The 16,607-nt window shown below is 43.4% G+C and overlaps 2 protein-coding genes across 2 annotated transcripts in view; both read right to left on the bottom strand.

Moving 5' to 3' along the window:
• LOC126556357 (V-type proton ATPase 16 kDa proteolipid subunit c) overlaps positions 1-16,607 on the bottom strand; it is a 286,536-nt gene that overhangs the window by 229,814 nt on the left and 40,115 nt on the right. The window lies entirely within an intron of this gene.
• On the bottom strand, positions 9,555-16,098 carry LOC126568771 (phospholipase D2). The gene is made up of 9 exons (XM_050225388.1): positions 16,030-16,098; positions 14,250-14,745; positions 13,994-14,183; positions 13,736-13,918; positions 12,883-13,662; positions 11,901-12,819; positions 10,384-10,954; positions 10,071-10,311; positions 9,555-9,999 (listed from the first exon to the last, which is right to left on the bottom strand). Exons 1-9 carry the CDS (start codon positions 16,091-16,093, stop codon positions 9,559-9,561), a joined length of 3,885 nt encoding a protein of 1,294 aa, XP_050081345.1. The 5' UTR covers positions 16,094-16,098; the 3' UTR covers positions 9,555-9,558.

Genomic DNA, 16,607 nt, shown 5'->3' on the forward strand with positions numbered 1-16,607 from the left:
ATGTCGTGCCGTGTCCGCCTAGCGTCGTCACGCACGAAAGCGAAAACATGCCGCCACAACAAAAGGCACCAGGACGCAGGCGACCTATCGATGCGACAGCACAGGATGGAAGACATAAAACGGGAACGTGGTCAGCATAAATGTAGCTTGGACCGGCAGAAGAAGCATCGTAACGTACTAATGCACACGATTCTGCTCGTGTACTTGTGTACTCGGGGGCGACCCTTTTTCGGGCGTATGGTTTTAGTGGTAGGTGTGAAACAATTTTCCACACGACGATAAGAAGCAAACAAACATAATAATGCATTGGAAAAGTGTGGAACATTTGTTTGAAATTTCTTTTTACTGGATGCTTCTCCAGTTTGCATTTTTAGCGCTAGTTTAAATTTTAATTATATTTTCTCATAATTTTTAATCAATTTTTATTTGAAATATTATTTTTTCTTGATTTTCCATGTTCCCTACTTGCTTAGAATGTTTTCCAAAATCAAATTATTCTTAAATTTTTCCTTGGATTTTTTGGAAAATCTCAACTGCAAAATAACAATTTCAACGTAACGCGACAACTCCCCGAACGATGTAATTTCGTGATAACATTAATTAAGCATCGCGCTGTGCACTGTTTCGCCAAATACCTAATCCGATTTTTCCACCCCAAAAGCTGATACTGCCGAACGCTGGTGTCGTAATTCACTTCGTTTCAAAGTAATCTAAGTCAATGTTTACCGATAAAGCTTCTAGTTAACGCCATTCAAACCGTCTAGCCACATCAGCGTAGTGTTTCGATTTTTTTGTTTCCAATACGCGCCACACAATGTTGTCCAACACAAGTGCACCTTTTTTCCCTTTTTGCATCGATGGGAGTTCTATAACCCCCCGTGCTCTACACACTCCTCTCCCAAGTGGACATAGGGACTGAAAAATGTTACCTCGCGACAGTGTCAGGAAACCGGCGTTCGAGCATGAAAGGTGAGTAAACTAATAAAATTTCACCCAAATGGATTCTGTCTGGGCTGCTGAACTTGGCGGTTTATTGTCACTTCTTGCCATCTCTCCTTGATTGCTTGAAAACTTAAAGGAGAAATAGAGAAAGAGAGAAGAGAGCGGTGGAGAGAAAACTCTACAGCACGGAAAGCTTACTTCATCCAGCGATTAGGATACAGTGTGCTACTTCACCATGTCCAAGCACGTGTCCTGAGCAGTTGCTGGAAGGATAGTTGCTGTCACGGGTGTTTAGGGGTTTTCTAATCAAATCTTAAATTGAATGTGAAATAGAATAGAATAGAGAGACGTGTCTTCCTATAAGCGGACTGAACTTCCTCCTTCGGCTCCCGGCTCGAAAGGGGCCCTAAGCTTAAAAACCAAAACGAATTGGTTGTCGTAAATACTGGCGAAAGGAAGGGATCCCGAGGGACCTGCCTCGAGAGTAATAAGTAATGTTTAAGTAAAGTTTTTAAAACGAATAATTTCCTCTCGCCCTCTAATGAAAATGGTAAATCTAGAGTTATTTAAAAAAAAAACCGTCAATTTTTATTTATTTTTAAATGACATAAAGATCTTTGGAAGCAATACGGCCAGGCCATCCTTCACGAAATAAAAAAAAACCTTTCGAAGCAGTTTAGTTTAGTTTTTTACTCCTTTACTTATTTACTTATTTTCCTTACGTTAAACGTTGAAGCTTCCTTCATGTGGTCTTATTCTAGTGCGGTTTGCAAATAACGATAATATGTGAATTCGTTATGTAGAGTTATGATAACGAGTTAACTGATTTCTAATAAATTTGTATATACACTTTATTTATTTTTAATTATTCGATCGCTCATATCATTACTATAACAGATTCAATACTTAATTGAAATGCGACAAACAACAAATTAATAAAAACTGCTTATCCAAATACAACTATTCCACCTCGAACTCGTGTAAAATTAGCGATCCAGAAAGAGTAAGCGATTTGGCAGATTTTTCTTGAATAAAAAATTGTTTTAATTTTAGTTACATTTTAGTTGCAATGCTTGAAATTTGAGTTATTTGCTTGGTGATGGCGATTCGCCTGGTGATGGCACAATCAGTTGCTGATGTGTGGTCCTTTAAAAAAAATCATTACTTACTTATGTACTGATCTGGCGCTACAACAGCTTTGCGGTCTTGGTCTGCCGCAGCAGAATCCCGCCAATCCGTTATCCCGGCCTTGATGGCGGATGATTCCACGCCATCCTTCCACATCAATCTGGACCTACCACGTCTCCTCTGTACGTGTTGACGGCCTAAAAGGACTTTCTGAGCTCAGAGGCGTATGTGAGTACTGGGACTATAAAGGTACGATACAGTCCCGGCTTCGACCGTCGCGACAGGTTTTTTGAGGTGAGATGTTTCCTTAGGCTGTAGAATGACCGGCTGACCTCCAGCATCTTAGCGCGCAACTCCGTCTCTATGCTGTTTTCGGTGCTGACTTTTAACCCGAGATAGGTGAAGTTTAGGACAACTTCAAATTTGCGATCACCTATCCGTTCATCACCCTCATATAGTTCCGGATTTCTTAGTAGGGAGTCTAATCTATTAATCTTCTATGGTAATGACAAAAGTCATTAGCTTCGTTACGGATCGGAAGAAACAGCTTCGTATCGTCGGCGTAAAGGTAGCAGGAGGCAGGAGCGTCGTAACGTCCTTGTGGCACCACCGAAGAAGCATGTATTTCTTGGTGAAGTGTCCAGACCAAGAGTTGTTCCCAAGGACCTGCAGCCCCAAGGACATCCGTATACACCACGAGTTATGCCTTTTTGATTTGTGCAATCAACAGATCCTTGCGTCGAACACTTTCACGATCAATTCTCTGATTCACGATCTCCCACAGGCTCTCTAGAGGGTTCAGATCCGGAGATTGGGTCGGCCAGTTCATAACCATGATTTCATTATCCTTAAACCACTGTTTCACCACATTGGCGGTGTGGTTGGGATGGTTGTCTTGTTGAAATATCCATTTTAATGGCATATTGCATTCAGCATAAAGCCACATAACTTTTTTCTGGAAGTCAGAAAAACATCCTCAGACCATTACATGGCGGAGGCCGCCATACTTCACCGTCTTCTGACAGTAACGTGAATCTAAGCGTTTTCCAGTTGGTCGCCGTACACGGCAAATCCCGTCGCTTCCAAAGATGTTGAACTTCGTCTCATCACTGAACAGAACCGTCCGCCATTTCTGCACATCCCAGGTAATATGAAAAGAGAAAACAGAAGTTTTTTATTACGGTTCCTAAGTGAAATCAGAGTTTTCTTCGCAGGACGTCGAGAGAACAATCCGGCTTCAACGGCACGTCGTCTGATTGTCCGGTTCGAAATAGATAACTGCATATCCTTTCGCACCTTGGACGAAGATTTGAAAGGATCCTTTTTGCTTCGTACGATCATAGTGTCCTCTCTTGGCGTGGTAGACCGCGGTCTTCCACCTCTATTGCCCACATAAATCTTTCCAGTTGCATGAAATTTCGAGCTCAGTCTAGATACGGTTCATTTTTTCACCTCATTTTTTTCACAAATTGTAGCTTGTGACATTCCACTTTTAAAGTCATCGATTATTTTCTCTCTTAGTTTCACTCCAAGGCTGTCAGGTGTCATTTTGGTGTTTAGTAACAAAAATATAAAGAAAGCATCAGTACTGACCTTCCTCAATAAATATAACCTTGAATTTACCTTTTATTGTTGCAATAATGCAAAAAGAAAACTTTTTCCAGCAAACGAATAGTTGTTTTTAACAGCACAAAACACTAGTCAATCTGTCATCTGTCAATTTGACAGCTGATAGCTGCAATAAGCATGTAGCAACACATCTAGACTCCTGAACCGTCAACTGCAGTAAGTGTCCCGGTTTCTATTTGGAAGAATTGAAATTTGCTGATCCTTTTTATGATTACACTATTTAAGTTGCACATGGTTTGTCCAATACTATACTTTTCTCAAAATAAACATTCATTAATTTATAAACGATACTCATTTTTTTTATAAAACACTGTTTATTTAAAACAACTTAAAAACTAGCTAACAAAAGAAAAGTGGGGTACATGTAAGGACGACGTACAGGTTTTATAAAGAACACTTAAGGATGTTTTCATCAATCACAGCATTGTTGTTTCCAACAATATGGATGATGTAGTTTGCAAACAAACGTAGGATAGGAATCCTCTTACTTATACTAATGTGACTTAAAATAGGTAAGAGGAGAGAAGGGAAGTTAAGGATGTGGTTTGGAACAATGGCTTCCATAGCCTGCATCAGTATGCTCCAAGCACTAGACACCCTAGAGCACAGGGCAAACTTGTGCTCCAGAGTCTCTGGTTGGGAGCAAAATCGGCCTCCTTCAGCCTGTCTGAAGGAGGCCGATTCATCCTGTCGAGCAGCAGTCCGTGTGGCACCTTGTTGTGCACCAGCAGATACAGCTACGAGCGTTGGTCGGATGAAAGTCTGTAGCTGGTGACGTTTTTCCAAATCCATCGCCAATCCGTGGAAGGTGACTCCATAGCCACTTTGGAGTTCAGAAGTCTGTCGACCATCATTTGCCCCAAACTTTTGGTTGAAACTGTAGGTACTGGATGGTATGCGAGCTGCTGGATTACCATCCGAAGGCACGGATACGTTGTGGCAATGGAGCCTATATTCGGGAGATTCCCAGCACAATCTATGTGCTGAGCCTCGATTTTCAGGCAACCCTGCTCTGCAACGTATCGATTACCAGCAACGCTGTTGTGGTAATGGCGGGAATGTGAAAATCATCAAGAGCTTTTTTTAAGAATCTCGTAAAAAATTGAGATTTTAATAATCTATTAATTGATTGAGAATTAAAAACAAACATTTCGTCGATGACCCATTTCTATTTGAGAGCTAAGCTTATTGTCCTTTTTCTATAGTTTTTGTCCGCTAAAAATCAATGTTACAACATTACAAATGTTGACGGAACGGCCAATTTATATCAATTTACGAGGAGGAAGGAACACGGCGGTGTTACCAGATTTCGCCTAGCGCGTGATCCGGCGAAGTTGCAGCGTTGGAGACCATGTTTTATTGTTAGCTCTCGTAATTTCATTTTTTCTACGTTAAAAATTGCACAAAGTTACATTGTAAAAGCTTTAGCAAAAGTCGCAAAATATAAGCGTTTCAGTTGAGAGCACAGGAAGATAAGTAAAATAAGTTTCATAACAAATAAACAAAGTGTGCTAACTCTACACAGATATAAAAAATATATATATAGGGACATTTTTTTTAAATTCATTAATAAACGATCAAAATGAACAAGAAATATGTATTTTTGAATTTGAATCGTTTCTTTTGTTTCGTTTAAGGCCATTAGAAACGGCGGAATAAATAGAAAAAATAGAGAACGATAGTTTTCATTCTCCTTGCCTTTCATCTACATCCCTTCGCCACTACTAATGGAATTCCACCATGCAACTCCACACTTTCATTCGCAAAAGCTGCAACGAATGCATAATAATAAGCCAAAATTGCTCACAACACAAAATGCTAATTCGTTCACTTTTCGAGCTGAGCTTTTGATTTTTTGACGATTTTACCTACCTTCCTGCCTTTCTTTCTCGTTTCTCGTCCGCAAAACAAAAACCCAAAAAAACGATCAAAACAAAACAAACCGACAAAATAAACTGCAAAGCGCCACACACTTACCTGCCATCCCTTTCCCAAATGTCTGTCTGGTGGCCTTTGTCTGGTTGTCGCGGCTGCTGACATAATGCGCGAAACATGCTCCAACCTCACCACACCACCAATCAGACCGGCGGATGGCGGTTTGTTTTGGTCGTTTTTTGCGTTTGGCGTTGGGCACCGGGCCAACGGGGCCAACAAACTGATGAACCGGTGCGCTACTCCAACCCCCTGAACACTGGCCGGCGGGGTCCGATCAATACCGGTAAGCTGACCGTGAAAAAAAATTGCTCACTTACTTACTTACCGCCCCTCGTCACTCTGCACAATACATCGTCATCGCTGCCAAAAAAAAAGCCAACCGTTTGCCAGTCTATGAAAGAGGCAAAAGAGATCGTGCAAAACCGGTGAGGCCCGAGGAAACGGAGGAGAAGGAGCAGAGCGGAGGAAAACATTAACCTTTGCCTTGGCTCGAATTTCGGAACGTTCGTTTTTCGTGGATTCGTAGCGAGATTTTTTTATTTTTTGTTGGCTTGGTTTCTCGTACGCTGTTGTCGTTTGCTGCTGCTTGTCCCGTAATAGCCCTTCATCACTTCATTCATTTTTTATTATGTCTGTGCGCACATGAATCCGATCATTACGGGGTGATACTGCGGCAGTGTTAACGCATGAATGGGTGAGGGCCCTTTAACTAGCAGATGTACTGATTTGTAACGTTGCCTGCAAAGATTACTTATCATAATATGTAATGGTCGTTTTCAGTGCTACAAATAATTTGGCACAATTACTACAATACTTTGTCTGGTGAAAGTAATGAATGAACAGGATGGTACATTCTTTGGTATTGTTCCAATTAGAATAATTTCTTCAATTATAGCAACTTTTAAACGTTCAAGGGATAGTTTGGATTTGGATATTATACACAAAAAATGGCGAATAGTAGAATTAAAGGGCTACACCAGGCAAATGCACAGGTTTTTTTTCCTTTAAAATGCCATTCCTATGGGATGGATCTGAAGGAATTCGAGACCCATTGACTCGAGTGGACTTAATCTTCACATTCTCGCTATAACCGCAACATTGTTGTTGTTGAAGCGGTACGTTGGCGAACAAGGATGTCAGCACATTGCTTGTGCTGAGAATCCTCCGAATATAGGCTTCACTTCTTCAAACTATCCGTGCCTTCGGAGGATATTTCAACAGGCAGACCTCCGGACACCAAAGGGGATGTGGAATAATTTTCCAATGATTGACGATGTGTGGTGGGGAAGAACAATTTCGTTCTCGGACACCTTGTGGTGGGGAAGAAGAGTCTCGGACATATAATCGTGACGACAACGGAACGATGTTGGTGCTAGGCTCGTGCCGGTCTTCAAACGGCAGTACCGGAGTTCAAATCCCATCCGGATCGTACACCCGTAGTGAGGCCTGACTAACCAACTACGTGGAATCGGCAGTCAAGAAAGCCATTTCGATGGCCGGCATTAGAGGTCGTTAAGCCAAGAAGAAGAAGAAGAAGAAGAAGAATGTATACTCTAGCGTGATGTTTAGCAGATATGCTACAGATGGAACTGGGAAAAACTTCACCAGCTACAGAATATTATCCCACCAACGATCGATGCTATACCTGTTAGTGCGCAACAATGTGTCAAACGGACTGCTACTCTACAGGATGTTTCGTTTAAGGCCCGGATAGAGATTCTGGAACACAGGTTGGAGCACAAAATCGAGAAATACCTTCTGTTAAACGATCCTAGCATATGTCATAGCATATAAGTTATTAGTTTGAGATTTTGTTATGTAGCAGAGGTTAAGCAAAGGATCAGTCAAGAGGCGTAAAAAATAGCGTTAAAGATTGACTAGACAAAACTCAAACTGATGGAGTACAATTATCATATTGGGTCATCTATGAAACTTTACCTATCTTGGGTCGAAAATTAGGATAGTTGTTGAGCTATACGTGCAAGGGTACTTGGTACAGAGCTACAGCCAGAGGAATCGTCTCCACTCAAAATACCAGTTGCGTCCGACGAAGCTAGGACTTCATTGAACATTTAGTATTTCATTACATACGCCTATCTAAGGCATAGATTTTGGCGATTTCCTTTTAACCGTGAGCCCAATAAAATATTCAGAAGGATATTTGGATTTGTTTGTGCCTCGTCAAACACAATAAAGCAGATGTTACAGTGGCCTCCCCATTATGCAACTATTCCGACTTCACAGGCTCCGAAGAGCTGATCATGATTCTCATGACATGGAATAGCACAGGACGACCCAATATGCTATGTTTTTCTGGGTCGTCCACATGCACAGAGGAGGCGTGTTAGGAGCAATTAGAGATAGAGAGAGTATAAGTATAGTGAGATCGCCTTCCACTTCCTCTTCCATCATCAGATTGGAAAGAGTGCAAAAAACATTCACACGCTTTGAATTTTGTACAATATTTGGCTCCTTATCCCGACCGCCGACAGTTCCCTGAGAATCTCGCCAATGGCGGACTCAAGCAACATTCATTGCCTTTTTTCTGTTGAACGAAGTTTATATGTCTCATCTTCTTTCCTTTACTAAACTGCATGTCCCATCCCGTTCTCTACGCTACATTCCTCTTATATCTGTTGCAGGTCGTCGTACGTGTAGTTTGGTAACATTGATCCACACCACGAGTGATTCCGCCTCTTTAATGATGTAGCCTATCTGTTTGACTTCGATCCCTAACCATCAAAAGCCTTATATTCCCAGTTTTCTTCCTGTATCCACCATCCGCTCCTATTCTTAAGGTTAAAATAAGCTTTAAAACACTATTTTTGGCACCAATCGTGGCAGACAAAATAAAAATAATAAATTAAATTAATACGGTCAGGACATCCTTACGCAATAAACAAAAGCACGATCGATAAATACTGCTCATACCATGATCGCAGAAGGAAAGCTTTTTCCCATGATGACGTCAAAAATCATTGTGCGGAAAAGAGAGAACAGACTATAAACGAAAGTGAAACAAAACATCTTTCGTAGCTTTGCTTAGAATATGGGTGCGGATGTTTTGTGATACAAATAGGAATAGCTTTAATTTTTCACCGCACTATGCCTTTTGGCGTTAAGCTTATAAATGTCGATAGATGACGCCAGCGCAATTATTACGTTTGACATATAGATGGCGCTAACGTGCTTAATTTTCAAAAAAACGGTTGGCGTTCAAAAGGTAGACCATTTTTAACATGAATAGGATGCATAAAATTCAATGGTAAATAAATTAATATATGAATAAATAAACAGAAAACTCAACTCGAAAAGACATCACCCAAAACGGTGAACCGTTTTGGGTGATGTATTTCGAAATCTACCTTTCTCGATTACATCATCACATCAAACACCATTGGTAACTTCTTGTGTAAAAATTGAATGTTTTATTTTCGGTTTAGAACCTTGTACTGCGTCGACTTGGAGCTTTGAAAATGGTTTTATCTCTTTATCCAGCGTATGCTTTTGGCAGGATTCCGCTTTAAATATGGTTTCACAATTGCACTTAATCGAAGTTTGGATTTAAATTTTTGAACATGGAAGACCAGAACAAACATACCACAAACGTTTAATGTGTGTACTGTAGCGCGACAGAATACACGCTTCGTGATTTACATGTACTATCTGACTAACGCGTCAAGGAAATGTTGCTTACACAAAAGTGCACTTCATCATAGTTTAAAAAAAATCCCTTGTTCACTTAGCTTGTTATATATAAAACGAGAGCAAATAAATACCGATAAAAAAAAACAACACATTACAAACATATAACACGTAACGATAGGGCCGTTGCACCATCCATCGCAGAAGTACGGCATGATGCTTTTGGTAGGAATGCAGAGTGCCAGCGCGAACAACAAGAACAAAGATATAATCCCTACGTTATGTCCACATGTAGGTTGGCATAATGCCTTCCTTGCTCGTATTGGGTGGTGTAAGTATTTCGTTGCAAAGAAATTTCAATGGCAGATCAACCAGATAGCCCTCGATGCGTGCCACAGCCTGGTGGATGCCATCCGGATTAGACTGTAGCAGGCTTTTGTCCTCCAGAAACCGTTTCATCATGGCAAACGATTGCACATTGTCGGATGGAATGCATCGGAAGACTTCGTCGTAGATAAGCGTATTGCGGCGTGACGTTCGTCGCCAAACGTCATTCCAGAACGTGTGTATCACCGGATCGGTAACATCGATCGGTTCCCGCTTTGGATCCGGTTCCAGCAAGCCGAGATGCTCGCGGAACAGAAACTTACGCAGCTTGCCGGCATAGACACCGCAAGGGTACGATTCTCCATTCATACGACCCTCCTCGAAAGATTCGTCCTGCAAACAGTAAGATGAGATGCAACCAGTTACAAGACAGTTTGTGATTGAGAGTTAAAGATTTGTCCTACCGTAATCATAACGCACACTTCCGAGTCACGCTTGCCCAGCAGCGAACGATCGTTGATGTTGGCAGAACCACAGATCACAACCTTGTCGTCAGCAATCAGCAGCTTTGAATGTACGTAAATCAGCTCCGTTACTGGCATCCCGTTAAGCGTGGAGTTTGTTCGCAAACTGTGGAAGGATATGTAATCGCACGGTTTTTGAATACCGGCCGCGCGTAACCGTTCGAGTAGCGATGATTTTCCCCTGAAACAAAACGCAAAAAACCACGATTATTAGGGACATATGCCTATAGGATCCCACCTTAAACAAACATACCGCGATATAGACGCATAGTTCCAGTGGGTAATCGCACGCAGCGAGATTCCGGAAGACCCACCGACATCTCCCTCGAACCCAGGCAACAGTGGCATCACGACGTACACCCGAAACACTTTCTTCTCTCGATGGGCGCGCACGATCCGTTTGAACAGATACTCCGATATTTGGTTCTTTACCACACTGTTTCCCAGCTCCATACTGATGAAGAACTGGTTCTCGATGTAGATGTAATGCTGTGCCTTGGAAATCGTCTGCACGTACGCCTCGTGGATGCTCTGTTCGACGTAGTCCGGCTCGATGAAACCACAGTTCCAGCTGGACGCACTGCGCAAAACCTGACAGGTAACGTGATGTAGCGGAACATTCAGGAACTTACTGTCTACGCGGATGTCATTGTAGCTCTTTGGCAGCAGGTACGGATAGTTGGCATTTTCGCGGCACTTTTCCAGCTTTACCGCGTTCCACCGTTCGATGAAGTGGCGGGCAACATCACGGGCAGCCTGTCCCAGCACGACCGTTGCTACGTCGTGCCAAGGCATACGCACCGTCGACGATCGATCGACCAAATCTGATGGAAAAGTAGAGAACAAAAAACCGTTAGGGATATATAACTATAGTTTGCTGAGTTTATAAAATAAATGCGAGAGGATAGAGAGTTTCAGATAGATTTATTAAGTTGGATCAGAGTGTCTCGACAGTCTCGTCTTCTATTTTATCCATTTATTTTTCAATGTGTTCAGACAACATTTCCCGAAGTTAACTTACTTCAGTTGACCAATGATTAAAAGAAAAAGGATAACTACGGAATTTTGAACGGAATGTTATGATTATTAAGGAATAATTTAATTTTTTGAAGGATTACTGTCGATATATTGATCACAAAAGATATTTATTCATCTTGAAAAAAACCCATTCCAGAGAATGTTGTTCGTCTACCACAGTTCGACATCTTCTAAAAATGATTCCTAAAACACGTCTGAGGATCTTGTACAACACATTATCCAATTCTTCAGAGTCCCGATATGAGCCATATTTATCAAGTTTCGAAGATATTTTGGATGATGCTATTAAGAATAGGAGAATTATCCTTAACTTAGGATCAACTTACGAATCTCGATGTTAGATAGCTGAATGCACGCCATTTACAGCGAAAAAATTATAGCAAGACGACATATAGGGTAAGGGCGCAGCATCATGAATTTAAGTAATAAAATATTGGGATTTATGAGCGATAGTACATTTTCATTGGTACAACCCAATTCAGGCATGATCAGATCTAGGAAGCCAGTAATTGGCAGATCTCCGAGAACTCTTGGACCCTTCATAGAACCAGTAAAAAATATTGAGACAATTATGTTTGATTTCACAAATCATTTTCGTCCAACCAAAAATCGTACAAACGTCATGTAGCCTTCACCAACGATAAAATTCCCGAATGAAACACAATTTGATAAACTATGAAAACAAATTACCTAATTCTCGCTTGACACCTTTTGCCCCACAGGAATACTTACCCACATACGGCATATCGAGGTTTGTGAAATCTTTCACTATAAAATTAATGTAATCCTTCCCAATCCACAGCTTCGCCTGTCCATCCAGCTCAAAGATGGCCGCATTTTTGAACGGTTGTGGACTGACCAAATCCTTCACCACCATACCCTTTTCACCACCATACTGTTGCCTCTTGCGACGTTCCTCTTCCGACAGATAGACCGGACTGCCGATGTTGCTCTTTGGCCCAGCTCCACCGCCACCCATCGTTATCGTTCCGCCGGCGGCTAGTACATCCGTGCCGGGTGGATGCTCCGGATGTTCCGATAGTGTGATACGATTCTTCAGATCACGTCCCATATCCTTGATCATACCCATAATGTTTCGACGCTCCATTTCAGGCGTGTTCTGTTTGATGTTTTCCGGCAGTTCGTCCGTCCTTTCCTCCACCGGTAGCTGCTGGTCACCGAGTGCTTGTGCTGCTGCCTGTAGCAACTTGTCCGGTGGTTCACCCATCGCTGCCGATGCTTCCGGGTTGTGAAGCGCTAGCTTCTGTTTGCCGTTGGACGTACCATCTTTGGCAGATTTGGTAGTCGATAGCGTGCTGTCGGTCCGCTGAGCTACTGCTGCCGGAGTCTGACGATCGACTGCCGTTGCTATAGCAATGTTTTTGCTGGATTTAAGCAAATTCGCTACCGACCCATTCTCGTCCAATTCAACCACCGTCGACGGTTTTCGGGTAGTGGTATTGTTGGCGGAACTATTCGTTGACGAAGAAATGCTTCCGAGATCGGTCAGTCTGTGTTGATAGTCATCCCAGCGGCCGTAGCACAAATCAATTCCGCCAACGAACGCATACGTTTGATCGATGACTACGAGCTTCTCGTGATGAGCCCAGAACAATATCCCAGCTCTGGCGTGGTCCGGATGTCGAAGTACCTGTAGATAAAGAAAAGATCATTAGTTAGAGGATTAGTTCGAAAAGAAGGGAAAACATCTAACCTTTATATTCTCATGCTGCTCCACCAACCTCGCCTTGCTGTAGTAACTGTTTATGCCGAGCGCAAAGTCCAACTCCTTAAACAGCAGCACAAAGATCTTGATACCTTGCTCCGCCTTGCGCTTGAGAATCTTGTCCAACCGCCAGTAATCCCCATCAATAGCCGGTCGCTTCATGTAAATCTCCGGACTGAGCATCCAATCGGTGATGAAAATCTCTTCCGTCGCACCTTCCAGCGCATCGGCCACCGCACTCATGTAACCTGCCCCATCCACAAACCACCCGGCTTGAACACCCGGCCTTGACGGTGCAAACGATTGATGCGGATTTGGAAGGGTAAAATCGCGCGCACTTTCATTCGCCACCCGTTTCATGTGTGTCATCCACTCTTTGGCCATCCGACGCGTTGGATACTTGATGACGAGATACCGCGAGTTGGTTGCTATCTGCAGTCCATTGCGCATGCCTGTACTGTACATGCCGGACGAGATGTCAAACCCCTGATCGAACAGTACGACACAGCGAAGCACACCGTCCTTCGGTCGGTAATACCCAAAGCATGTTTCCTTCACGAAGAACCACCGATTGCGCCACTTGCTCCAGAGCACATCGGTGCAAAAGTAGCTGCACCGTACACAACACCCGCCGGCGAGACATCCGCAGAAATTGCACCCCGACTGACCGGGACGGGTCGATCCGGTACGCTTCTTGATGGGTCCTTCCTTACCCTTTTCGCCCAGTGCGGAAATGAACGAAATGTGTGATACTTCCAGAAAGTTGATCTGAAGATGAGGAAGCAACATACATTCAAACAGCAAGTAATATGCAGACATGTACGGCTGCCGATTAGCTTACCGTTCCGTGGAAGTTCCGATACAGTGAGATGTTAAGTAGATTGTACAGATACTCCTCCAGTTGCTTGATCCGCTGCGGAATGGCGTCGAACGATACGAGCGAATCCGGCTTGAGCGGGAACCGAGGTAGCGCACTTTTCTTTATCTTTTTCAACGGTTTGCCCAGCTTCTGTTGCATGGCGGGCTGCAAATGAAGGTGTACGAATTAATTGATGAGGTCCGGTAGGCTAATGTTCTCCACGAAAAATCCACGACATACCGATGCCGTTGCCTGATGCACGGTATGCATATTCCGAAAGCTGTCCCTCCGCTCTTTGTGGCTTTTCGTCGGAAAGGGTATGTGCAGCGATGCCCTGTACGTTGTCAGCTGCTGATGCAGATTCCTGAAATGATTGTACCGCTTCTGTATTGTCCACGAAAATGGTCCATGGGTAAGCTTCACCGTGTATCTGCAATGGGAAAGTACTGTTGAACTGCTGAATGCACTGCACTGCAGGCAATTGTGAATTACTTACAAATTAGGATTAAGCACGTGTGATGTCAGGCTACGCTCATAGTCAATGATTTCCACAATGATCTCCAGTCCCGGAATAAAAATGTGGCGCCGCATCGAGTCGAACTTTACCGGTGCATTGTACACAAAGTTGTACGGAATCTCCGATGCCGGACTGACACTGTCCGCATCGCTTTCGCGTATCACCAGCACTGGATTGTTGCCACCGATCGAGAGGTACGTCACCGAATCGGGTGCGTCCAAATTTTCGTCATACTCTTCCGGTTCACTCCGGATCGAGTAGCAGGCCAGACTTGCATCGTGATGCCCTGCTGCTCCTACTACTCCACCACCACCACCCGGTCCCTCACCACTCTCGCCAGAGCCATACGCATGGCGACTGTCAGTCGGATGACATCCGGTATGCTCAATCCGAGCAGTTGAATCGGATGCCGTGCCGGTATCATCGCAGTTTAGTGCCGGATTCGAGGTGCCAATTTCGCTCAGCGACATCTGATCTATCCAACAAAGAGGAAATTGGTTTGAGTTTGTATGCATATGGATGTGTTTGGAAAAGAGGGATGGATGTCTGGTTGGTTTAAATTCATGCAAACATGCATTATTGGACGTGTACCACCCGATACGTTATCGCAGAAAATACTGATAAGCCCGCCGATCGGTGAAAAAAAAATGATAAATGAAAGGCCTTTTCTTGAAATAGCTCGAATTGAAGCTAGCTTCAACACATGGTTTCCACAGAAATTAATGTCATCTTAGACAGTATTGATCACACGTGTCCTGAATCTGATCATTGATCGAGTGATCTTTGAAAAAACCACTTAATTCAATTAGTAGAATTGATTTATCAATTTTTAGTTGATGACATACGGCACTTGAACCTACTTAACTACTCGCAACATTCACTACATTTCAATCTGCGATCACTATTTCACTCATTCATTGAATTTTGCACTGTCACATTCTTACCACCAACAAGATGCTCAAATTCTTCAGCCATTATTTGCAGGATAAATTTTTCTCTTCTAACAAACACTCAACCAGTAGCTTCACCTGCTTCGTCCGTTTCACATCGCTACAGAATGATTTTGGTAACGCACTAACTCACTGATCACGGTGGGACCTGCACTTATTCCCCCCCGTTTCTTGACCGAACAATGAATCAGCGTCGATTTTCCAATCTTATCGTAGATTACGGTTACACATTATCGGTCACTTCCCGTCGCGCCTAGACACATACACACACACACACACACCTAGAGCACAACCCCTTCGATCCCATTGCCCAATTAGAGAAGCGGGAGCGGTACTTTGCGATAGGTAACTAGATGGATGGCGTCCGAAAAGTTGCATAAAAACGGAAGACATAAACATTATTACATCCGGTACATAGATAGATACACACACGCACACTGTTCCTCTTTTGGCAAATTGCGGAATTTTTATGTTTTAGTACAACCACTTCACGTCATCTGCTGTGGTGCCTGATAAGAAAGGGCTGATAGTAGATGTGGAGTACGGCTCTGATACCATCACAGAGGCCATCCAGTATCGCTATCGAATCTTTGAAGAGTAGGCGAGCAGCTGGTAAGGGTTCGGTTGGGTTGATGATACCATCCCGATTAGATATCGGGAGCCCTTTTGGACACAACCATTTCTAAGTGGAGTGGAGACACAAAAAAAATCCCCCAAGAATCGGACAGAATTTTTCGCCAACCTTTTGGACATTATCGACGGATAAAAAACCGATTGGATGCACAATATAACAGTTTCTCAACACCTACCGATGTCACGCAACAACAGCGATATGCTGCGATGGATGGTTTTTCGCTTGAAGTTAGCATCCATCTTGTTTCCCCGTTTCGATCCTTCCAATTTGAAGTGCCACCACAAAACCACAGAACACTACTGAGGCGTACACTAGTGCGCGCGTTATGATTGATGGCGATGCACCCGCTCCGCTGCGGGGAACAACCTGCTGCCGGTAATAAAACGGCCGCTCGGCCGGGTGTGAAAGGCGTTCAAAAACTGACCAGGCACGTACGATCGTACCGGCAGCCAAAATAATACTACACACTCATGAAAACAAAACGCACCAGCAGCACCAGTACTCAGGTGTACGGGGCCAGCTGATAAGACACCAATAGCGATATAAACGCTAGACCTACCTGAAAGGTGTGTGTTGGCACAACACTATCCAGTGAGCTTCCCCGCAGTTACGCTTATCATAATGACGACCATTTTTCGTGCGTTGCAGCACACTAGCGAGCAAGCCTTGGGGACGAGCTTTCGGCGCAGTGAAGGCGGAAAGGTACGCACCGGCCCAGCAGTGTAGAATGCACGTGCGCGCGACTGCGTGGAC

This window comes from Anopheles maculipalpis, chromosome 2RL (assembly GCF_943734695.1).
Source record: "Anopheles maculipalpis chromosome 2RL, idAnoMacuDA_375_x, whole genome shotgun sequence".
Taxonomy (NCBI): Eukaryota; Metazoa; Arthropoda; class Insecta; order Diptera; family Culicidae; genus Anopheles; species Anopheles maculipalpis.

What these genes read in the sequence shown, in the direction of transcription:
- LOC126568771 (XM_050225388.1), bottom strand. Translation starts at nt 16,093, where the DNA reads ATGGATGCTAACTTCAAGCGAAAAACCATCCATCGCAGCATATCGCTG. An exon ending in CACGTGCTTAATCCTAATTT is followed by an intron (nt 14,184 to 14,249) that starts GTAAGTAATTCA and finishes TTCCCATTGCAG; the next exon opens with ATACACGGTGAAGCTTACCC. An exon ending in CCTCGATATGCCGTATGTGG is followed by an intron (nt 10,955 to 11,900) that starts GTAAGTATTCCT and finishes CTTTTCCATCAG; the next exon opens with ATTTGGTCGATCGATCGTCG.